Genomic DNA, 26,444 nt, shown 5'->3' with positions numbered 1-26,444 from the left:
CCTTGAAAAGTCAAGGCGAGAGCGAATAGGCATTATTTAGGTGTATAACGGGTGAGATCGAGGTCTAATTCGCATTTTATTGTAAAAAAAATCAAAATAAAAAGTTCCCATTTTTTATTTTTTTGAAGACTGAACTTCAGAAGACTAAAGTACATATGTTTTTGTTTGTTTTATTTCGTGAAGAATTTTATGTTCCTTTATTCTTAGTTTTTAAGATTTTTGACAAATATAAGTTTATATTTCCTTTTAATAGTATTTTTTTATTTAACTCAACATGCCTCTATAATCAACGTTATCAGCAAGGACACTTTCGATCTTGTAATAAGTCTCACAAATCAATATCATTATGATCTAATAATATTATTTCTAGATACAACATAGAATAAATGATAAAATAGAAACGGTATAAATTTTCCAAATTTACTATATGTGGTACAATGACTCGGCGAAAATAGTAATAGTGTCCTATGAAAATGACAATAGCATTTAAGGGTTAAGCACTTTAAACTTGATGAACGGGCGTGGTCACTTATCCCGCACGAATTACAGGTTTTCACACAATTGTCGCCCTGCATCATTTATTTATCTTGTACTTTCACTTGAATTCTTCATGAAATACATAAAATTTGGCGGCAAAAAATATTCATTTGTTAGGCACTGATCCAAGTTTTCAGCCCCTTCTCAAGAATAAAAATTATTATTTATGGATACAATGCGGCTTATTATTCAGTAAACATAGGTGGTCAATAAGTTATCATAGTCCAATTAAGGGTTAAAAAAAAACAAACTATACTAATTAGTCCACTGATTAATTAGTACAAATAACACTAGTATGCAGTCCAACTGAAATATTGTAAATTACATACAAATCTCGATCAATTCTCAGAGTTTTGTACATAATTAAATACAATCTTACATTTCCTATTTAACGAGTTCTTTTAAAAAAATCATTGTTTAATACAAATAAAAACAAACTTCATTTTCGTGTGATTCTTAATTTACACGGCGGAGTGGAAAAATGAGGTATCTTACCTATACATTAAATTTAATACATCGCTCGGGACTTTTTGGAAATTGATTCCTAGTTCACAGTGCTTAGTATAGTTATTTTTAAAAGTGCAAGTGGGTAGTTTTTTAAAGGCAAATACGGGTGTACTTACCTTTTATACCCAGAAAAACAGCACCTACTAACACAAATACCTGAATTCGAATTAGTACGGGCATTAGAACAAGTGTCTAAGCGACGGAAAACATCGAAGACTTGCATAGCTTGGTGATTGTTTTCTGAAAGACATTTCAAAGCTACTGCGTTGAGTTTGACGAGGGCATAATGGCCTAACATGCTCTTTAAAGCGGGCAGTGCCCTGCAAGGAAAGGCGAGTAACTAGAAGATACAAATTACACGCGATAAAAACTATATTTCATCTTATAACAATTTCCTACCTAAAGGCAATTATTTTTCTTTTACAAATTTTACGCCTACCACGTCTGGTAGTTGCTATCTTATTCATAATGCTAACCAGCAAATGCGGGAAGTCTATATCTTACTTTTACAAATAACGTACACAATACTTCCGTTACTTATTATTGCTAAGGGAGGTAGAACTTGCCAGGCAAATACTTACAATATTAAGTGCTAAATACTATAAAATTCGCATTTAATGGGAACCGTTTGTCGTTCGAATAACACTTACTCTAGTCTTAACATGTAGTTTGTAAAACTAGATGTTTGGTTTACACTTGACCCTTACTATCCTACGTATTGGTAGACAAGACACAAGTCGTTGGCTAAATTCGTAAACCTCGTAACTTCCATAAATGTGAACTTTTGAGTAGGCACAAAAGAAAACAGGTTTGCTAGAACTAATTATATGTCAGCCTATGATTACACTTTTTTTATAACTTAAAAAAGGTCTAGAAATTATATTTTAAGCTTCAATTGCCCGATATTGAGCTTGAAGAGTAAAAAAGGGATTTCATCTAAAAACAGATTTTTCAAATTTAGCCGACTAAGTGTGTTGGGTGTACTGTTGGAACGCAATCGATTTTAAGAGTCTACTTGTCGGCCAATATGTTGGATATCGAATATTGTAACATTTGATTACACACTTATAATATCATATAGATGATTAGTGTACAGGCTCGTCTAAGAACTGCTAGCGCATTAATAATCATATTCGTGAGAAAACACTTGACTACCATTTTAATAAAGTGTGTACGTTCTTCCACCCTCGCTGCCAAAACAATTTTTTGCGACAACACTATTGATAATTTTAATTCGGTTTATTTGTAACTATGTATGAATTACTTCATGATTTTTGTGGACGAATTACAGGCAAAAGTTGATATACATTACTAGATCCCAGTATATTCTATCGCATTTGCACGAAAGAATGTTCTCATATTTGTAAAGTTTCCAGAAAGTTCCGAGCGATAAACGGCATTGTTCGTTGGGAGGCCGATCTCCGCACTTGCACAAGGGTCGCGCGGTGAGCAACCCTCACTACCACACTCAGTATGGGGAGTAGTACCCACCACGCCTGAAAGGTCTGCAAATAAGGTGTTTGGTTAATATAAGGACTTTCACGAAACTTATAAAATACGGAAAAAGCGAATTTTGTTGACATAAACCACTACATACAGAAAGGTATAACGAGAACACACAAGCATTCGATTGTATCTGCAAATAATTTTAGTTTAATTTTAAATAAAAAAAACTATTAATGTAATATAAAATAAAAAGAAGATTAGTAATTTGATAGACTTAACCGTTGATAATAAATGAAAACAAAAATAAAAACGACACCCAATAATTGCAAATAATACTGGGAGCTCGGTGAACTTAGCGGATATCATGTAATAATGTAAATTTCATTCATTCCTTTTATTTTTATTGTACTATGAGTAGAATAGATAGCTTGTAAGTGTACTACCAAAATGGACTGTATATTGTCTGCAATATTTATTTATTTAATAATATGCCAGCACCAAAATTCGCTTCGCAGTGAAGCCAGCCCAAGCTGGGAACAAAAGTACTTATGGTCTGGATAATATCGACGCCGCCCCTTGATGACTGCAGACTGATGTTCACTTGGCCACTGCTTGCACTAAGTTGACGTTATTTCAAAATATACAAGGCATATGTATGCTTTCCATACTTTCACAGAAAAACTATGGTGGAGCGTATTTTGTCTGATATAGTACATGACGTTGTTTCCAGCTTATGCAGTGGCAAAATACGGACAAATTTAGTACATGTAAACGTTGATAAACTATTTTTAAAGTTAAATTTGACAGATCTAACTTAAAAATAATGTATCAGGGACATTAGAATTGTCAAATTTCGCACCCCTCACAGAACAATGGCATAAGAGGAGTTACGTCAAAAATGTTTATTACTCCACTAGATATCCAAATCCTCTCCAATTTTTGTAACTCTATCGACGTAGATAGAGTTACAAGAATTGGAGAGAATGTGGGTTATATTTTTCTGTATCTAATGGAGCTATAAGCATTTTTGACGTAACTCCAGTAACTTCAATTATGCCATTCTTCCATGAGGAGTGCGATTTAATGAAGTGAAATGACTGTAACCCACAATCCTCGTGCAATCCTATACAAAAATGTGTAACTACTAGATTTGCGAGAATCGTTCTACTTATAGCAATTGCACTCATGCAAGCTCAATCGTGCGTAATCATAAATAAATTATACGATAATAGAAGAGAGTTACAGTGCATATTCTTATAAGTGTAGTACTAAAACTGACTAGTGTTTTTTTACCATGAAAGAATAATGCCAGATGTATGTATGTCTTGTATTACTGTTCACAATATTGAACAGTAATACAAGACACACAATTTAAGTCGAAATCACATTAAACCGGTAAGAAAGCTTTATGATTTTCTCACTCTTATTGCATAACCATAAAGCTGTTTTGGATCTGCTCAACAAGTTTCTTGAACTAAACATAAAATAATGTAAAGACAAAGAATTTCCACTACAAAAACGTCTTCATCCAAATTGCATTAAATTGAGTAACATAAATAATTTCATTTGCGCATTCCCAATTCAAAACTACTAAAGGTTGTGCTCAACATGAAGGAGACAGCGTGAAAATTTAATTTGTTATTAGAAAAAATAGCACTAGTGCGTGCATACGCTAGCAAATTCAAACACGGTCCACATTTATAGACACCAAAGGAAAAAGGTAGGATGAAGCATTGAAAATTCAGATTCTTCTATCACAACCTTTATTCAGAGTATAGTGTATAGAGGGTATAAAATAAATATCTTCAATTGAACATAACATTGCAACAATATTCAGAACGATAATGCTACCTACAGGTAGGAGATGTTACAGCACAAGCAAATACCAAATTTCCCAATACAAATGCATTTTCTCACAAATATACAATATACACGTTACTCTAAGTGGTTGTACTTAATTTAAAATCATTCAGTGCTGACATCTTCTATTAAAAAAAACAGGCATATGTAGCTCGCAACCAAGTAATAATAATCTAACACAGACAATAATAGCGTTTTCTTATAAAAAGATACAATTCATTTCAGTTAAAACAGGCATTAAAAGTCATGCCCAACACCTGATTGTCAAATCCACCTTATTGTAAACAATTTAGAATATATACGTAATCCACATGCTCATGCTTGACAGCTACAAGAATCAAACAAGTTCAAAAGCTTTCTATGACTTCTAAAAATTGATACTTATGCTAATATAGCTGCAAGCTACACACTCCTGCAGTACAATAACAATTTAGTATGGATATTCCATTACCTGGGTTTGACTTATGTTCAAAGAGAATACTTAAAAAGTAGAAGTACAACAAGCAATATGTACTCTCATAAACCTTATTGGTTATGCTGCGATAAATCTATGCTAGTCAAATAAGGCCACAAGTTCCAAATTGAATAATATTTTTTGATATAAACATCCTCTATTCGTACCGAGAAAGTCAACTGCGGAGGTCAGTACTGTTAACGTAACACAACGTGGGCTGTGGCATTGAAATAAGTTACAGAATACTCATACAAAAAATTCAAGGCCTAATATTCTGGGAGCTTTTGTCAGATGATCTTTTTTCAATAAACTTTACATAGTATTTTTCTGCTCTGATTGCAGCAAAAACGTCGTATCTTATAATATAGTTTATGAAATATCCATACTAGTACAGTCTGCAGAAGGAACACGTTCATCATAACACGTCTCGTCTGTTAGAATTTTTAGTCTGATGCAAAAGAATGAACAAAAAACTGATGACTCATTCCGCCTTTAGCATAAGCACAGACGCTCGTCTGTGTCGCCTAAAGCCAGCATAGCACAGCGGCATTAATTATCATATTACTGCCCCGCGCCCTTGTCCGCCCCGTATATATCACATTATTTCAAATTCGAATAATGCGATTCGGCTGAGACTATCTGAATTCATAGTACCGATTCTAGTGACGTCACCAGCTTTAGTCTAGAATTGTTTGAACAATGTGACGCGTTCGACGCAGACCAATAATAAAACGACGACCGACTCCGATGCATACATCGTATACGGTGCGTATAAGAGCGCTTTGAACATTGGGACGTGAAGACGGGTCCTATTACGATGAACATGAGAATAGAGATGTGTGTCAGTAAGGGTAGTACCTGCCGCGGCGCATGGGCCGGTAGCCGGAATAGTAGAAGCCGCCGCGGAACGACCGGCCGCGTCCGCGCATGCCCCGCGGTGGCCGGTTCGTCGACGAAAGACCCGGCTTGTTAGTGCGTTTCGGCATCACCTGCGTGAGTTAAACAGTTTGACGTCGTGAGAGAAACTCCGGTAAATAAATTTGTAATTCAAACTGCGACTTCACACTTTCTGATCAATGTAACTTTTAACTTGGTCTTAACATTATTAGTGTTATACAATGTTGAGATGAATGTGGATGACTGACAAGCTTAGCAAACAATCGCAAGTTCGCACAACCTGACAGAGCAAATTACTTCAGATCCAAAATTCCTTTATAGTTGTGAAAAGATACGAGTACCTTGATCTGCCGTCCTCTGAATAGTGACTCGTCCATGGCCATTGCTGTCTGTACACTATCTTTGTCTCCGAATTCTATATATGCGAAGCCTTTCGGGTGCCCATCGAATTTATTACATAATATTGTAACCCTGCAATAATGTTTCAATTGATTTTAGACCTGTCATTCTAAGATTACACACCGCACATTTAAATCGACTATATACGTCACTAAATGAAAAAGTCAGGTTTGGAAAAGAGACACTAAAGTTTTTTGAAAAAGTGAGAGTTTAGTATAATAACGGTATTATTATCAATGTGCGATGCATAGACAGCAAGCCTATAATTTTAAATTTTATACCAAAAACTAAAAAAAAGGCGCCAAAGTACAATGGTGTTGATATACATGGCTATTTCATGTCACAAACAATAAAGAAGAAATATAAAAGTTACGTACTAAACATCTATATAATAGCCGATATGTTCTCATAATCATGTATTATTATAATTTATTTATGCATTCTTGTTTTCATATACAAAATTCAATAAAGGGCGAAGTTACGAAACTGTCGTTATAAAGTTTTGGTGACTTTGAAATTAATAAATTTTTGTAAGGTAAGATTTAGATTTTTTTAAATAAAAGATTAAGGCTTCTTAATATAACATTTTTTGTTTTGGTTAACTATTGCAGATGCACTTGCACTGTCTTAGTGGATGAATAGAGATGAAAGAGTTTTACTATATCACCTACGCTGAAAACTGGATTTTTTACGATAATCACAAATGTTAAACACTGTGGGTGAACCCCAGCAACAAGCCCAAACACTGTCCAAAAAATATACTTATTCATATTTTTCCGCAATTCACATAATTAGGGGAATCTCACTCCCCACTTATTCTACTGCGAGTGTATTGATAACATGGCATGTATATTTTTATTAAGTAATTGCTATTATGTTAAAACGCTGATTTCTATTGAATAATACCGCAATTTCACACAAACGTTAAAATGTTTGTGTGAAATTACGTTACGTTACATTTAAAAAACAATACGGGTGCGGGTCGGGACCGCGACGCAGATCGGGCGCGTGTCGGGACCTCGACACGGCTCTAATTCCGTGTATTTAAATGGATGATAACACGCTGAGCGCGGGCGCCCCGCGCGCTTATGTCTGCCGCGGTCCCGATCGGACTCGCTCCCGCTCTATATGTTTCACCCTTTAACCCTATTTTATAAAACATAAAAAATGTGCTGCATGCTGTGTAAAATTTTTCTTAACGCAAAAAACGAAGTTGCAGAAACAAATTCGTTCATATGTACATCTTAGCGACATCGTAGAATAATTTATTTGGACCTAAACCTGCTTTTATATATTATACAATACCTATTAATAGAGCCGCAACCATGGAAATGCTGTTCCAGCTCCTCAGCTGTGGCCCCATAGTCCACATTGCCGACATACACTGATCTATTATCTGCTTCGATCTTCTCCTCTATAGACATGTTCAGAGGACTCGCTGTGTAATAAATTAAAACGCTTATTAAAATTATTGTTACAAAAAGATGTTCCTAGTTTGCACAATTCATTATTGGACACAGGAGAAAAACATTGCTTTTTTGCAAAGACGTGATCTTAAACTATGTAGTAAATATGCATAGGTTAGTCAAGGAAATAAATTTGAATCTAATTATAATTCAAAGATTTCAGATGGTATATTGTATTGTATCATGTTCTAATTTATTTAGTAACTTGGCACAGACCAGAAACAAAACTGTAAGCCGATTGTACGAGGTTCTACGCGAGAGCAGGCCCACAATTTTTTCTGTAGTCAGCTTCCACGCTTACAGTTACATATCGAGTTCTTAGGTTTTCGCGATGTTACACACAAGACACGAAACTTTCTTATTTTATTTTATTTATTTTATTCAATGAAATTCTTTTTTAATCTAAATCACGTATATTTGTTTTTTAAACAAACCAACGTTTTAGGCTCTTTCCATATTCATGGTCACAGCTAACCACGGAACCTGGTAAGAGCCCCATTAGATTTAGAGTATTAGATCCGAAAATATAGTTTGATTTCCTACAGTTACATTCAGATTAAATGCTCAATGGGCAGGTTCCAGCCAAAACATTATGTGCCTATACGTCAAATTGAATATTTTGAAATTTTACCCTAAAATAAGCTAATAAAGCATAAAACTCACTGAGTCCAGGCGGACTGCCCATGCTCATCTGCTTATCCACTTCAGTCTGCATTTGTTTGAGCTTTTCTGCCTCCTCCTCCATCTCACGCACGCGCGCTTTGATCGCCGCGAGGTCTGGCACTTCGTTACCGGCCGCCTCGTCGCCACCCTGGATAAATTATTTTATAGTACTATAGAAAAATGCATAAGTCACAAATATGTAGTTAAGTATAGTTTGAAACAATGAAAGGGGTACAGAGTTAGTAGAGATACAAATTTCAAAGCCTCCTATCACGGAAACTATTAGAGGTAGGTAGGTGCTCGAAGGAATGTCATAGAGGGTAACACTGGTCAACAGCTTGGGTTAAAAAAAATTCGAGATGGCGATTTCAAAATGGCGACCGAAGAAAAACTTGTTTCGATTCGGCTGAAAATTGGGATGTGAGGGTCTTTAGGAGTCCTTAATCATAATTTGGGGTCAAAAGTTTCTTTTCGCCATGTTTTAATATGGCTGCCATATCACTGTTTTTTCCGATTAAAAATAGCCGCCGAAAGAGATTCGCTCTGATTTGGCTGAAAATAAGCATGTGAAGGCCTCTAGAAGTGCAAGAAAGATATATAACTTATAATATAATAACTATGTAACTTATAAGATAAATAACTTGTGCTCAAAATTTGTTTTTCGCCATTTTCAAATATGGCCGTCATAGAAGCGTTCGTTTGTTAAAAAAAAATTGCTCAGATCCCTTTGAAAATTGGGGGTCTCTATAGGTTTTTGATAATAATTTGCGGACAAAATTTATTTTTCTCCTTTTTTCAATATGGCTGCCAAAACTACAAACTCTTTTAGCGGCAGATAAAAATTGCCTCTAATTCGATTGAACATGCGGGGTCTCTAAGAATGTTTAATAATAATTAACGGTCAAAATTTATTTTCCTGCCATTTTTCGCTATACTTTTTTGGCGATAGATAAAAGTTTATTCTAATTTGACTGAAAATTGCATGGTTTCAATCATAATTTGGGGTAAAAATTTTTTTTCCGCCGTTTTTCGATGTAGCCGTAATTTTTTAAATAAATGGCTGCTGAAAAAACTTGCTTTGCTCGGACTGAAAATTCGGATGAAAAGATTTCTAAGATTGTTTGATAATAATTAGTGGTCAAAATATATTTTTGCAATTTTTAAATATGGCCGCCATTAAGGAGCCATTTAAATTTTTTTAAAACAAAGTCCTAAGTGCCGAGGTCATAGGCCGAGACCTGCGGAGGGCGAAGCCCGAAGCAACCGCACGCCATCGCATGGAGGTAATATACAGAGGCGTAATAGATTACGAGTACAAGATCTCACAATTGTAAAAATGTAAGACATACTTCCCGATGTAGTGGAAATGAGATACTTATTATAGCGATGTTGTATGTCAACCGTCTCTCTGTTAGATTGCATTTTCTTGAAAGCGATGACAAAAAGATGTATTTAGGGGGGAAAAAATGCCAAAGTACTGCCGTATTTCCTGTACTAGAAATAGCAAAACAACGATAACCCAAAATACTCAGACCAGAACCAACTTAGAAATGTTTGTTTCCCCGCCCTCCCCGTGAGCCCGACCCCACCATAGGTGGGGTACAGAGCTTGTATGTTGTATACATACTCAATAAAATCTCAGTTCTTTATTTTAAAAATACACATTTCCTCGACACATTTTGTTGCAATGCATGTTATTGGTAAACAATTAAGTACAATATATTGTTGGTTAAGTAGTTTGGCAGTAGTGGTAAGTATATACATATATTTTATTCATCAATGGGGTTTATTTTCAAACAAAAAATGATTTCAACTTTGTTCACCACTTTAGTTTTTTTAAATGTATAGATTTATTTTTCAAAGTGGTGGCCATGTATAAGTTCTATATATAATAATAATGTGCACTTGCACTAAACTTAAGTACGTCTTAAACCACTTCTTATGATTTCGAGTGCTTTAAATCATACTCAAATCCTGACTTGAGCATTGAGTAGAATTCTGGAATACGACCCCTAGTATTCTAAAAGTCTTTATGTCACTCTTACTTTGTGACTAGAAAAAATTAATCATTACTTCAAAATCAATATAATTTTTATACTCTCATTCTTATTCTGTTAAACAGTACAACTTAGGTAATAGCTGTAATAATTAATCAGTCACTTCAAGTAATTTAATCATTATATTTTTGGTTATATCAATCCAGCTATTGTTTAATGTAGTTAATCTATTATAGCCATAAATGTACCTCATAAGAGAAACAAAGGGAAATATGTCATACATTCTTGCATGCAAATACACCATAGTAAAATAAATATGTTCTTAACATTAATAATTCTGCTGATGCCAATAATTCAGTAAAGTACGAAATTTTAGAAAGCCCAGTGAACAAAAGCTATTCAAAATATAATTAAGATTATACTGCCACACACATAAAGAAGTATAATATTAATAATTCATGTCGTTGCAGCCTTCTGCTATCCTTGAATATTAATTTATTGAATTTCATCCCAAAACAGTAGACACTATGGACGAATTACAGGTATTTCAAGTTGATAGAGCAAAAAAAATAAAAACACTTCGACAGTCTGTCCATCTATCCGTGTGTTCTCTATCTATCAGTGAATTCTGTTAAATATTTACTCACCCCGAGGCTGCTGTCGGTCATATTGAGGGAACCGTTTGTTCCGTCTAAATGATTGTTGTCAATTGAGTCTAAATAATCATCATTTTCTGCCATTGCCACCTCCTGATGTTATCATTAATACAGCAAACAATTTGTCTACACGAAATACAAACACCCTGAAAAATATCATTAGTGAAAACAGCGTTATCTTCAAAGAAATATTTCAGTGATTACGGGGAAGCTTTCCGACGTACCGGTAACCAAATCCGTTATACCAATGACCTAATTGTGAAATATTATTGGCATATTCTCGTGACACGAGAATGTACCACAACAACAAATATAAATTTATGAATTTCTTACTATGGTCTCGATATTTTTGGATTTGTTTCAGCGAAATTATTTAGAAAATAATACAAGCCAAACAATTTCACTGACAAATGACAATCATACACGCAGTGTGACCATAATATTCGTCTAATTTCAATGATAGTAAAATTTAATGTGTCAACCACAGGTGTCAAGTAATTATAAATACTATGAACTGTAAGTAAAAATATTTACTAAGTCTTATGTCCGTAAAGCTTAAGCCACCGCCAAATGTTAAACTTGATTATATTGATATAATTTTATTAGGCATTTGCACAATTTTGCCATACATTTTTGTAATGTTTTTGTAACATTTCAACTCTATTTGTCAGCCAGCCTCTTCCATAGTGTTGGTCATGGAAATAATTGAATTTTGAAAGAAAAATATTTTTCTGAAAAATAAATATTTTTTTGAAATTTTTTCAATATTTTTCCTTTCATTTTTTCCTTAGACTATTCCTTAATTTTTTTCCATCCTCTAAGATTTTTCCACATTTGACGTTGACACCTGCCAACAACAAGTGGTGGTGGTGTGGTTCCTGGAAGTTTTATTTCGCTGTTGTGAAATCATAATGTCGTTTCTATGTGGCTTATAAACTTTATTTTATAATTCACGCTAAATAAAACTTCAAAGATATATTTAAACGTAGAACGTAATATGAGTCTTCAAAATTATATTTTTCTAAATTTTCAAATTTTTCGGGAATTTTTCCGGAATAATATCCACATCTCGATTAATTATAGTGTGTTATGTATGATTACCAAGATTTGAAATATTTTTTCTGAAATTTACCGAACAGTAGCCTTTTCACAGTCGAGATTTGTTTGAATAATTTTAAATTAACGGAAAACTCTTGAGGCTTAGAAATTGTTTGTTTGTTTGTTTCTCAAATAAGAAAATTATCAGATTAATGTCAGAAGTAGTCAGAACGTAATATAATTAGAAAAATATCATCATACATTGTTATCTAAGATCGTTTCAGTTTAAAAAATTAATTACGGCCACGGGCAAGAACTGCTCAATTAATAGATGCGTATTATGAAATATTTGTTAAAGAAATTTATATTCAATTTTACACTATAGAATCGATAAATCGAGTCGGTTATTTCATTTTATACAATAGCGAATCTCGTGTCAGAACAAATCTCCTAAATCCTCTAAAGGATGGAAAAAAATCTAAGGAATAAATGCACGTGCTATGCGGGTTGTTTTCTTTTGCTTTGAGCTTTGCAATGTGATACTTTTTGAAGTTATCTAAGGAAATATATACTTGAGTTGGATTTCGGTTTATTGTTCTCGACTTTTTTTGGTTTGTTGTTAACTTTTTTATTTGTTGCGTTGTTCGTTTAACGTTCGTGTAACGTTTGATGAAATGTAGGCAACATAACAATTAAATTCTATTAATTGTGTTTTTGTTTGTTCTCAAACTATTATCTAAATGATTTCTTTCAACATTATAAATGGTTTCGTTTTGATATTTAATCGATTTTTTTCGATTCGGTTTTTATCACACATCTCTATAAACAAGCGCTGCTAATGCCAATTATTCAAAATCCCCAAAAATTGCGGCTAAAATCCCCAAATTTGGGGAGAGCAAAGTTCATATTCCTCACAAATTTCCCACATCTCGTGTTTTCATTGTTTATTACAAATACATCGCTTAAAAATACAATAAAAAATGAAGAACCTCGAAATGTAACCATTTATTACGTTTGCTGTGAATAAAACAGAATGTAAAATGTAAGCCAAATTATAAAATTAGATGACCTTAAATCTTTAATTTATTTTAATGAGATTTATCATCAATCAGTCTTTGAAAAAAAAACCTTCTTTTTTCCTTTACAAAATTCAGAAACTTAATTATTTGTTACGCATTTTGTGACACTATGTTAATGTTAGAAATAATTAATGAGTAAATTAAGTTAAGTTCGACCTAAGGATAGTTAATATTTAAAGTTGACAAGTGGCAAATTGTAGTGTGGAAGTATCAACTTGTCGGCTTTGTTTTGCTTGATTTAGTTTTTTTTCATACCGGGGACCGGCCTAAGCGGCAGAAAAGATCGCGAACTCAACACGCACCGGCTGGTAATTTTACAATTCCTGAACCAAGTGCTCGGATAATAATTCTATTTAAGCTGCTTGTCAATAATGTGAGGGATGTGCGATGTTGTAAAACACGTCGATATAGTTCATCACAGTGTTTCTAATTGTAACGATGAAACTAACGATGCATCGGCAATCGATAGCACATAGCACCAATCCCCGCAAAATCCCCAATCTAGTTGAAATTCGTTGAAATTTCCTGCAATTTGGGGATTTCCCCACAAATTGGCAATGCTGTTAGAAACTTCAAACGAAAGAAGTGACGTTAGCATCTAATAGTCTGTGGAAGTAATCAAATTCACTTGTGGTTCTTGGTTCTTGTATTAGTAGTTTGTGGTGGGGATCATAAATGTTCAAGACAAAAGGACAGAAGTTTTTTGTGGTTCTAGAGTACATTTTACTACATGCAGCATAATTACAGGAAAAAACGAATGGAAAAACAAGTGATCAAGAGTATCTTGTTACAGTCGTAACAAGTGATTTCTATTAAATAATACTACTTTTCCTCGACTCTTCGTATATTACAGACACTTGCAAGCGATTGGCTTGCTGTTGATCTTGTAATATGAGTGTGTATGTAATGAGCTTTTTGAAATTGTCAGGGAAACATTGTTCTTATTGAACTAAGACCACAAATTAGAAAAATATAGTGGATTTAGACTAAAGTTATATGATATGTAATGGTGTATACCTCTACAGCATTGAGTATAGTTATATTGGTAAGTTTAAGATTCCAAATGAAGAGTCCAGGGAAAGAATGATCAAAGTCACTTGAGGAGAATTTTAGGAAAAGAATAATTTAATTTAGAGAACTTTTAAATATTAGTGAAAAAGACACCCACAAATAAGGCGAGAAATAAAGTCGATGCTGACATAAATATATGTATTATAACGCTATGTAATCCATTTTAACTGAAATCATTTATATCCTTTTATCTTTACTACCATTTATTTGCAGGCATTTTTATGACTAAAAGTGAAAGTTAATTTTTAAAGAATTGGAACACTCAGCGTTTATTGCTTGATAGGCGGTACTAACTCAAAACATATTTTAAGTGACTTTGATCATTATTTCCTCGGATTCTTCAAATTTTTTGCATTATGTTAATAATGTGTTGTTCCCACATAGATTAGTGTGGTTGTCCCTCTATAACGAAAATGTTCTTCACTTTGTCCAGGTGTTTGTGGTGGTTAGCTGGGCACACGCCATATATTTGAGCTGGTGGCTGTCAATTCCACTTAAAGATGCCCCTGACGGCTGATGTTGCAGCACAACAGGTGCAGGTATGGAGTATCAATACAACTAAAATAAGGATTCACAAACATAAGTTGTTAAGCCCAAGTGGCAATGAACTAATTAGTATTTCTGTCCTATATTATTATAAGCATAGTGCAATGCGACAAGTACAGTAGTCCAACTTGTTACTGCAGCTTGTACCACACAAAGCATTTTTATGGTTAGTGTCCTTGTTTATGTGAATAGTTTGTGTTTTAATTTGTTTGTGAATTTCCTTTGTAATGATTTATCTGTTTTACATTTCATTGTCTTCTGTTTTGCTTCATTATTTTTGCATTTGTGGTAATCAAATTAATGTGCTTTTTTCTTTTACTATGCAAAGCAAAATTGATTCTCATTTTATTTTGTACAAATACATATACTACAGAAAGCACAGACAAAGTGAGAATTCTCAATCTTTCAATGTGTTATAAATTGACATATGAATGTAGCAATTTATGTGCTCCGTTTCAGTCTTTATGAGTGTTTTATTGCATTAGGTATGTAAAATAATACCACATAATACTGTAAATATACCATAGAAAGTGCTGCAATTCTGCAATGAATAGTTTGTGTGACCTGACAAGTTCCATGTGTGATTCTGGATATGTGTGCATCTGTAAACTGTATCCTTGGTAGCTTTCTTCTTGCTTGAGTTGAACTACTTGTCTCATCGTCACAGTTAAGAGCACATCAAGCTAGACACTTTGTACTTTGGACCGTCCTTATTGTAAGCAGCATAGAGTTGGATTTTTACTTTTAAATGTAAAGCTGGATGTGCTCATGACCCTGTACTATGAGCAACAGCATTGATTAATTCGACTTTTTTTAAAATAAAGAAAGTATAGAAGACAATTGCTTTTTTAAATTATTTATTTATTTTATCAATTTTACTGTATCTTGGATTTACATAGAGCTGTAAAAGAGGTGATTGAAATTAATTTTCAGGAACGCCTAAGGTCCCTGCATAGGTTGATATACGACATAGATTCAGAGAGAGGCCGTAATGAGCAGTGTATAGAGTCTATATTGAGAGCCGAGAAAGCTGCTGAGTCACCTCCAGCTAATGAGGATTCTTCCAGCTCTTCACAACAGGTATTAAATAAAAAGTAAAAGAATATTTACTGTATATCATAGGTAATGTAAAATGAGCAATGCAACTGCCTTTTCATAATTGTTTATTCAGGTTTACATTATATAACTGTTGTTATAATAAAATTTTATGATTGATGGCTTAGAATGTTGCTTTGGGCATAAAGTTAAATTGTATGATAGTAATAATATTAATTAATTTATGTTTATAAATTAATATTATCACTTATTCATATTCATTTATTTTCCATACAGCAAAGCCAATTGAAAAATCTATACAAAACTGGTCTAACTGCAGCTGAGCAAGAAGAGAGGTTGCTACGAGCCGCTCTGTCACGCATCTATGAGATACGTTCCATCAAGAATGAGAGAAGGATTCAGGTACCTTCTTATTGCTTTAAAAAACATATTGATGCACTCTGGGAACAAAGTGTAGGTTAACTTTGCTATTGTCAAAATATTGTAACCCCTATATTATCACCAATGTAAAAATGTGTTCCACATATATATAGATAGATTCATGTATATGTATAGCTAGAAGGAGCGACATAGACTTGGTTCTTGTATCCGGATTTCCGGATGAAAGAAACCGTCTCTTTATTCTATTTATGAAGATAAATAGCCGTACATGGGTGAGGCTGTCAAAAATGGCACTTTTTCGTCTTACGCGTTCAGCAGTTTCTTTATAAAAAGTATTCAAATAGTCTAGTGTGAAGATTGTCCTTTCAAAATACGACATTTCTGCTACTGGTTCGAATTTATGAACATCTGTTTTACTGTGATTTTGAATTTAAATATAATATTTTTAGAGCGCGATCACAACGATTCTCATGCGAGCCAAAATACCCTAAAATGGCCCTCGTAAATAAAATTGTAAATCAATCTTATTCTTAAGTTCTACTAGCAAATGTCGCCGATCCGTCAATGGAACCGTCAATAATAATAATAACAAGTTTATTTCCTTCACACACAACTCAAACAATAATTAGACATTCTCATGTAAAGAAAATGTTTGTTGTCTGTGAAGGCTGGAGCCTAAACTAGGATACCATGTGCTATAGGTCTCCAAGCCTCCACCTATGGATAAAGTATTTGTAAAACATTAAGGGTCGTATTCCAGAACTCTACTCAATGCTCAAGTCAGGATTTGAGCAGACTTGAGTATGATTTCAAGCACTGGAAATACTACCCTAATGGTAAGGACTTGAGTATGATTTTCAGTGCTCACTGCAATACTCAAGTCCTGACTTGAGTATTGAGTAGAGTTCTGGAATACGACCCTAACTGTGACAGGAATGATTGATATGAGGGATAAGTAAACAAAAAATAGTTTATGCATAGCAATATGTTAGAAAAAACAATAAAAAAAAAAATAATAACAATAAAATAAAATAAAAATACAAGAAAGAGCACAATAATGAGTGTGTATGTGTGTTTTTGGGTTTGTGTGTGTTTGTGTGTGTGTGTGTGTGTGTGTGTGTGTGTGTGTGTGCGTGGGCACGTGTGTGTGTGAGAAAGCAAGTATATATATGTATATAGTACATAAGGTACATTGGGAATTCACTATAATGGAACATGAAGTAAGTTTTCAGTGTCCTCATACGACATAATCTCAGTACTAAAAAAACCGACCTCATAAGTAGGTGGAATTATGTCTATTTGGTAAGTTTTATTGAAATATCCTTAAATTCGCCACTATACAGGACTTGACACTGGAGATAATAAAAATCGGTTCTCACTACTCAAAGAATATTGAGAGAAAAACGCCTTGAATTGGAGAAATAGCAAAATCAACCATTAAAATAATTGCTCCTTAAGGAAATTTAGGCGCTAGTTATAAAAATGAATCTTCATGCGTGAACAGCCACCCTTAGAGGTGGATGATTACTCTCAAAGCTATTGGAGAATTTTTTTCTAAATCGACTTAAACCAATATTGGAAGAGAACAACATAATTCCAGATCACCAGTTTGGGTTCAGGGAACAGCACGGCACTGTAGAGCAGGTTCATAGAGTCATACACAAAATTAGACATTCTTTTGAGAAAAGGGAGTACTGTTCGGCTGTGTTTCTAGATATACAGCAGGCCTTTGATAGGGTATGGTATGATGGTCTTCTACACAAACTAAAAGTTGCTCTTCCAAACTCATTTTATATGATTTTAAAATCGTATCTTCTAGAACGCAAATTTCAAGTAAAGTATGAAGAAGAATTTTCCCAATTACGTTAGATGCTGGCATGTGTTCCTCAAGGTTCGGTGCTGGGGCCAGTGCTGTACTCTATATTCACAGCAGACTTACCTCAGAGTGAGAGCGTGGAAACGGCAACATAAGCTGATGACACTGCTTGTCTGGCAAGCGACATATGTCCCTTTGCAGCATCACAGAAGCTTCAAGTGCATCTGACTAAAATAGATCAGTGGTTACAGAAATGGCGAATAAAATCCAGCACCTACAAATTTGTACACATAACTTTCACATTACGCAAAGGAGAATGCACATCCGTGAACAAGAGTGGTGAACCTCTTCCAAGATAAGACTGTGTCAAATATCTGGGCATGAATCTTGATAAGCGGTTAACCTGGGCACACCATATAAAAACTAAAAGAAGTGCTGCTCACATTCAGTACAAAACTGATAGGTCGACAATCTCCACTTTCACTACACAATAAGTTGATGGTGTACAAGTGCATCATCAAACCCATCTGGACTTATGGAATAGAGCTCTGGGGCTCAGCCAGCAATTCAAATCTCGAGATATTGCAGAGATTTCAGAACATAGTACTGAGAACTATATCTTGTGCACCATGGTTTACAAGGAATATTTGAATCTATGAATATTTGAATATACCAACCATCAAAGAAGAAGTAAAGAACTTCAGCAAAAAATATGAAGCCCGGCTCCTTATCCACAAGAATGAATTGACGAGAAACCAGTTGCATTCACGAAACCCAACGCGGTTGAAACGATGGCTCATCTTAAACTTAGATCAACGAATATGAACACCACTAAAAGCCATGACAGGGCTGATGCTCGCAGGAGCAATTCCCTCCATCGCCACTAAGAAAACACATCTGATTATGACATTGCAAGCCGATGGCAGATAGAAAAGGACAAAAAAGTTATCTACTGCATTTTTTACATGGCAACATTAGAATTACTTTAAAATCTTACTTTGACTTTCCTGGCCAGTAGTTTTGTCCTACGATGCAGTAAAACCATTTCCTCAAATCGAAACAGTAACTAATTAATATATGGTGGTTTTAACAACTCGAAGTTGTGCCTTATAGCTATATCTATACATGTATCTATATATTATTTATTATTATTATTGTATTTATTTTAAACTCTCGCCTCTCCCAAGGCCTAAAAGGTTTATTATTATTATTATTAGGGTGGCTTCATTTGGCGCCTATAAGGCCCCTCATAACTGCGACCATTAAATGACCTATTGTGATCACCACTAATTACAGCTCGGATCCAAGACCAACAGCATTAAGGAACTGAAGGACTTTCCTGGGTCCGATAGTTTTTATGTCCTCTAGATGTGGCCTGTGCCTACCCAGTATGGAACTTCTTACGCCCATTGCAGGGCAGCACTGGAGTTTCATCCGCCTCGTGGCAGAATCTACATTCTCTGTTTTCTCTCTGTCCAATATTTGAGATGTGCTTCTTCAAGCCACAATGCCCTGTTAGGGCTCTAGTCAGCATTCTGATGCCATTCCTGTCCAGTGACAGAGCTTCTCTGCAGTATTTGGCACTGAAGGCAGCTATCAGGGCTTTTGAATGCTCAAGACCCTTAGTCTGCAGCCACACGTCACGGGAGACGTTGTGCGCTCTCGTTCAGCAAAGTGAGCTTTGCCAGGCTGTGTGCTATCTCTATAAAGGGCTCAGGACCAATGAAAGCCTCCGTAGCACCAGCTTTTGCCATTTCATCCGCTGCTTCATTACTCTCAATATCAGAGTGACCATGAGCCCAATGCAGGACCATATTATTCCTTTCCCCGAGAGTATTCAGTATAATTACGCAGTTCTCTACAATTCTCGAAGTTTGGGTGACTGAGGTTAGTGCATGCAGAGCGGCTTGACTATCTGAGTTTATATATAAATATAATTGTTAACGTAGCCTCGTTTCAGGTTCAGATCCGCACAAGCAATTATGGCGTATATTTCGGCTTAAGATAGAGGAGTGTCGTCCCATGTTCAGCTTGTAGCTGAGTCTGGGTCTCACGCCATGTATACCACAGCCTACGTTGGGTCCCATCTTGGACCCATCGGTATGCCAAAGAAGGCTACCGTTCTTCCAGGTGAGACTGTTAGTTTCCCAGTCTTCCCCGGTTGGAAATTCTACCTGGTAGAGTTTCTTGAAGTTTTGCTTGGGAAGCATGACATCAGAAGTCATTCCCAGAACAGGATGTTCCAGAATTGAGTCCTGGGCCGATCTCAATGTCTGGGAGAGTCATCTAGTCCTTAACCTGGTGGAGAGCCTGCACATGCGGTTTTGATCGATTTAGGACACCCTTGTAGATACTGCTCTAGTCTGTCTCTATAGACGTCCCAAGCCGCGTCTCTGGGATTTCTAAATGTAGTGGGGTGGCAGACATCTGCTCCCAGATCAAATCTTATATGTTTATGCTCCGACATTGACGTCTCATCACTAACATGCCAGCCGGTTATAAGTCTGGCTAGTCTAGCCGTAGAGAAAGTAATGTCCAGAATTTCTTGTCTTGACCTAGTAACCAAAGTTGATGTACATCCTTCGTTATTAAGGTACAAGTAATTTGATAGGATAAAGTCATATACCTAACTCACCTCTCTTATTGATGTCCGAACTCCACCAAGCGGTGTGGTTCGGTGCTGAAAACCACGGTCGTGTATCCCGCAGACCGTCATTTAGTGCCATTACTGTGGCAGTTTTTGGCGGAGCTAAGCCGGTACTGGCACTTGTTGTTGGCTGCGCGGTTTGGACTCCACCCGGGACAGCGGGTGCTGTCCGAGTGTGTCCCGCCTTGTTTCTTCTGGGGCGATGCACCCAGAGTCGCAGACGGGGCAGCCCCGTTACGTTTTCCCTGGTCCTTGGAAGACGGGACAGGCGCGGGCAGCTGCTTTGAAGTTCCCGGCCCCGATACCTCGAGCGGACCTGTAACCGACCCTAGTTTCGAGACCGAGGCACCCTGCCCAGTGCCGCCGTTGAAAGTGCTTTCCGGACACCCCTAGATCTTAAACGTGACCTGTTTAAAACCAAGGTGTGCCCAGCAATTTGAGGCACGGAGATTCTTTACGACATTTTAGCTAAAGTCCAGGCATTTACTAGGAGTACCCAGGATGCACCAAGGTAGGCCATCCAGTCTGGAGGGAGAGTCCCCACATAACTCCTGAGATTCCCTGGACTCAGGGGTAGGGAGACTCAGGGATATCTATAAAGATCCCCCCCCCCCCCCTTAAAAAAAAGAATGCACCGGCTTATGTCTTCCCTTCCTATACAATCTTGGGATTGCATAGGAATGGAAGCCAGTCGCTCACGTGGAGGTATGTCGTCCTAGCACCTCATCTATATATTATGTGGAACACCTTTTCCCGACCTTTGATTATCAATTAATATTGTAGTTTCTTTGTACTTAAATTATTTCATCTAAATAATTTATTTAGTATTTTGCCCTGTTATTTATTCATCAGGCTGTAGATTTTTTAATTACTTCCTTATATGAATTTATTATCTTTGTCTTTAATAGGCTCGCCATGCAGGTAACAAAGAGACCATAGGCTGTGGGGCTCTAATGAAGATGTTACTAAGCGCGGCGCAAACATTGCCACTACATGTAGGTCGCGTGGGCGAGCGTGCGCCGCCGCTGTGCGGGGCTGTCCCCGCCGATTCGGGGCATATCGCTCGGCCGGGCGATGCTGTAGCTGCGTTAGTTAAGGTGTCCGAAAAAGAAGAAAACTGGATCTTGGCTGAAGTAAGTATTCAACTTGAAGATACAAATAAGGTTTCTAACCACTCTATTTTATAGTTAATTACATCTGAAAGACGAAAATGATAAAACTAAAGCCTAAAATTCAAAATTCACATCCTCGTCGACGTCACCTGCACAAAATTCAAATATTTGGCCTGCGGGAATAACAAAATATTGCCTCATATGTTAGGTTTACATAATGTTATTGTAATGCCTAGTTTTAATCTAACAATAGAGGCATACATACATTCAAAGATTTTACGTAAAACGTAAAGCCATTGCAAAAAGTTTTAATGTTCAATAAAGTTATTATTTTTCACCCTTGATACACTTGATATACTTCATCTTCATGTACATTTTTTTCTGAAATCTTTAAAAGTTTGTAAATAAAATATGATTATTAAAGAAGGATTTTCTTTTTTTCTGACTTCCTCGCAAGTGCGATGAAAAACATTGTATGTCAAACGGGCGGTATAGCAATTACAATTACAATAACAAACGTTTGGGCAGTTAAAGAATTTTAATGTACCTCTATTCGTAAATTGCCTATTTACCATCCTTGTAACACACTGTACTATTGTACAATCTATGGTATTGAGATTTGCATCCATTTTTAACAATTGCTTTTATGACAGTTTATATTTTAGTTTCAGTGAAATTAAAATATTGTATCAGCCACTGCGTTGTTATTAATAGGTGTACCTCGTGCTGGGACAAAACCTACTAACCTTGGGGTGGGCCTGCTAAGAGTAATTTTCTTCTTGTAGAGAGAGCACAAAGAGTTGTTCTAAAGGTTGCCTGCTTCAAACCCTACCGGTTTCCAACAAGTGAATTTTACGCTTACTGTTCGACTGCTATACGTTCTCTGGACTGTGTTGAAGCAACATTCCCACACACCCTATGACACTGCCTCTAATAGACGACATTGCTTAATGGCTTCTTGCGACCGTTTCAGGACTGCATTTCAGTCATGGATGCTTCTGCTTCCTGTGATGTTTTCTATATATTAGATTGCATCGCGAACTTAACATCTTTGAAATAAATTTTAATGTAAAAAGAAGTTGGCAACCTGGCGCATACCCACACATTCTTACACACACGCAGACACATTCACGCACGCACACGCACCCATACACTCATTTTAAATTTTACTTTCAGTTTAGAAGTACAATCTATAATTAAATTCATATATCTAAAGGTCAAGAGTGTATAAGTGTAAAAAGTATCTTTAATTTTATATTTTTTATATTTTGTTTCTCTCTTACAATGTTTAATATTTTCTTAGTAATGCCATTATGCCCAGGGTGAGGGCCTGGTGATTTGTAGTACAGGTATTAAACCTTTAACAAGCACCAGCACCTTCAAAAAGCTGTTACTGTTTCTAAATTACTGAGAACCTTCTGAACGTGTTTTTGTGGAGAAATAAACATTATTATTTATCTATTTATGGAAAACCAACTGTTTCGACCATTTAATAAAAACAGGAAAAGAAACATAAAGGCAATTACAGGTTTCAGACGAATCAAACACGACCATTAAATAAACGAACAATAAAAGTATTTGTTATCAACTTGAACTTACAATAAATATAACAACCCAATACCTGCGCCAACAGTCACAAATTATTTAATAAAATTAAATAGAATGTCCGTGAGTTTACGCTTTAGAGCCTTTGCACACGGCGTATTTTACAATAACCTACGCTATTTTATAAACGCCGCAAAACGCGCGTCATTTGCGCGTATAAGCGCCGCAGACGCGCTGTAGTGAATCAAAGTCAACAAAATCAAACGCGCCCAAACATCGTGTTGCAAGTAAGAAGCTTATATAGAATTTCATGTAGTTGCTTCATTTCAAAAATTAACTGAAATTAACAAATAAAACTAAAATTAAAACTATCTCTTATCAAAATGCGCTATACATACGCGCATTTACAGCGCGTCTACGGCCCGTATATGCGCAGATGACGCGCGTTTATAACGCGTATACGCGCGTCGTCAGCGCGTATAAAATACGTCGTGTGTCAATCAACATAACAATTGAATATATCTACATCCAGACCATGGTTGCTCAGCACACAATCCAAGCTCTTGTTAGCTCTACACAGAAAACTCTGTAATTACTCCTCGCTAAAGGAACTGCAATGGGGTGACACTGTCTCATAGACATGGGTAGTGAAATGAATATGAATTTAATAAATTTATTTTGGACTCGTTCAATTCTATCGATATAGACTTAATATCTCGAATTTCAGATTTGGCAAGCATATATTATATAACTTACTACAAACACATGCACAATATAATATTCGTAGTTCAAGTAGATCAAGATCAGTTTTGAACCATGGATGACACCCATAGCGATCTCCCTCATGACTGTTTTTCGTTCTAGCAGCATAACTAGTTGTTATGTAGCAGATGGTTTAATACATAAATTTTCACAGGTTGTATGTTGGCATCCAGCTCAAGGTAAATACGAGATCGACGACATAGATGAGGAACAGAAGAATCGACACATTTTAAGCAAAAGACGAGTAGTACCCCTGCCTCTGATGCGAGCAGACCCTCGTACTGATGAGCAAGCCTTGTTCCCAAAAGGTGCTGTTGTGATGGCACTTTATCCTCAAACAACGTGCTTTTATAGAGCGGTGGTGAATCGACTGCCTGCTAGTGCTGGAGATCCTTATGAAGTATTGTTTGAGGTGAGAATATAATAAGAAAATACGCATTAAGCGTCTAATCAAGTCCTATCACAAATTTACTTACTGGTGCGCTTTACTACGTACATTCGTTACGTACGAGTAAAAGGAGTTGAATTAGTTTTGCAACATTTTTGTTACATTAGAATACGTAATTATTGTAGCACAATTATTCTGACTGGTCTACGTAAGTATAGCAGCTCCAGTAGGGCTAGCACGAACAAGCGCGACTTGAGAGCGACATAAAGCGCGAGATGTCTATGCGACAACACCCTGTATCTCGCGCTTTATATCGCTTTCGCGCAAGTTGCGCCCCATCGTGCTAGCCCTACAATGAATGGTGTGGTATGTGCGTGAATTAAGAACCCTTATTGTATTGCAGGACTCATCGTACGCAGACGGTTATTCGCCGCCGGAGCGCGTGGCCCAGCGCTACGTGATCGCCATCAAGGAGGGTAAGGGCCGCGCCACCTGACCCCGCCCGCGCCCGCCGCCCCCGCACTCCTCCACCTCCACGCCCTCTGCTTCCTCATCGCCATTGTCTTCAAACGACTCATTGATGTAAACAGTGTTGTGCGTGTACTTTGTTGTGTTCCTTGACTTTGGGGAAATTATTGGCATTTGGGTTCGAGTGTGGGTTTAACTCGACAGGAATAAAAGGACTAAATGGTTTCTAAAATGGTGTAAAATATAAAGAACATGTAAGTTTTAATTATTAGACGACAAAAACACCCACATGTAATAGATAAAAGTGATCCTCAAATTGCATTAAAACGAGGAATGCAAAGTAAACTCTTCTACAAGGTAATATTTCTGTAAACAAAAATTTTAAAAGATATTGCAGCAAGCGGCGCCACACTAAAATGCAATATAATATGGAACAAATTCACTACTAATTAAAGACCATTCCGCTGCGGCCCGAACTGCTCACGTGCACAGTGCAGTTTTAGTCTTTTGTTATGCATTTGCATGCATTAAAACAGCACTGTGCACGTTTTTTTTATTTATGCTGTATTTAGTAGAGGATATGTTTTATACATAGATTATGTACTAAATAGTGCAAGTTTTACATAACAATAAAACTTGTATTATTGAGCAGAGATGATGCACAGCATCTGTGAGGGTGCGTCTATTTCCGGTCTAGCATCATCCTGTCTATGACCTACTCCAATGTGCTTCCCTCGCTGTAAATAGTAGCTTAACTGACTTACTTCCGATCGGCGCCATTTTCCTGTCACCTTAGGAGATACTTGCGCGAAGTGCCCTCATAGAAGTCTCTCACCAGGAGCCCTTAAATGGATGCTGTCATCGTCTCTGCTCAATTTATGTAATAATATAAGTTTTATTGTTATGTAAAACATGCACTATTGTCGGCGTGTGACGATGCACAGCATCTGTAAGAAACGTGTTTATAACTCCTGGAGACTGCCAACGACGCTATGTGATGCAAATAACTTGAAATAACAGAAAATACATATATTCCGAATAATAATATTTAACAGAATAGTTATCGTAATAATTGATCACAATATCGTAATTCCCTCGTATAACATAAATCATAATTGAATGTAACTTAATATAACATGACTATAATAAAAAAAATATTATACTTAATATTTATAAGGAACTTAGTAAGGAACTCGGATAGGTTCAAAATTAACTGCTAAATTATTTTGAGATTGTATTCTTCCAATAATCTGCTTGCAATAAAATCTGGCAAAAGTGTTTTCCTTTCGCCAGTTACCTCTATTAAGAATATCTTCAATAGGGAAATTCACATACCAGTTTAAAGAAGCCACCGCCAAGCGTACAGAACCCGCAGAAGCAAATATCCCTTCCCTCAAGACCGCTTTAATCCAGTTGCCAATAACGGTACGTGCGGCGGCCTGTGAGGGCCCTTAATTGTGACGAAAAGGGCGCTACTACACGCGGCCGTCCATCTCTGTGCACCAAGTTCTATGACCTTCTTTAACCAAAATACGGGACAGATATCAATATCATATTCGATAACTTACTTATATGGGGACCCCATTGCAATTTAGCATCTAACGTTATACCTAGAAATACAACTGTATCCACATGATTCAATTTTTCGTTTCT

General features: G+C 36.2%; 2 protein-coding genes across 2 annotated transcripts; one reads left to right on the top strand and one right to left on the bottom strand.

The window, feature by feature from the left end:
• Positions 1-221: 221 nt before the first annotated feature.
• On the bottom strand, positions 222-10,999 carry LOC113230818 (polyadenylate-binding protein 2-B). Its single transcript, XM_026464908.1, has 6 exons — positions 10,874-10,999; positions 8,230-8,377; positions 7,406-7,538; positions 6,043-6,172; positions 5,663-5,793; positions 222-2,549 (listed from the first exon to the last, which is right to left on the bottom strand). Exons 1-6 carry the CDS (start codon positions 10,964-10,966, stop codon positions 2,513-2,515), a joined length of 672 nt encoding a protein of 223 aa, XP_026320693.1. The 5' UTR covers positions 10,967-10,999; the 3' UTR covers positions 222-2,512.
• A 2,956-nt stretch (positions 11,000-13,955) lies between these two features.
• On the top strand, positions 13,956-25,935 carry LOC113230786 (SAGA-associated factor 29). Its single transcript, XM_026464874.1, has 7 exons — positions 13,956-14,044; positions 14,504-14,609; positions 15,550-15,696; positions 15,949-16,074; positions 21,425-21,649; positions 24,090-24,347; positions 24,727-25,935. The coding sequence occupies exons 2-7, from the start codon at positions 14,571-14,573 to the stop codon at positions 24,817-24,819; spliced, it is 888 nt and encodes a 295-aa protein (XP_026320659.1). The 5' UTR covers positions 13,956-14,044; positions 14,504-14,570; the 3' UTR covers positions 24,820-25,935.
• The last annotated feature ends 509 nt before the right edge of the window (positions 25,936-26,444 follow it).

This window comes from Hyposmocoma kahamanoa, unplaced genomic scaffold, assembly GCF_003589595.1.
Source record: "Hyposmocoma kahamanoa isolate Upper Pololo Valley unplaced genomic scaffold, ASM358959v1 64, whole genome shotgun sequence".
Classification (NCBI taxonomy): Eukaryota; Metazoa; Arthropoda; class Insecta; order Lepidoptera; family Cosmopterigidae; genus Hyposmocoma; species Hyposmocoma kahamanoa.
Note: the sequence above shows the minus strand (reverse complement) of the source record. Positions and strands in the feature narration are given on the sequence as shown.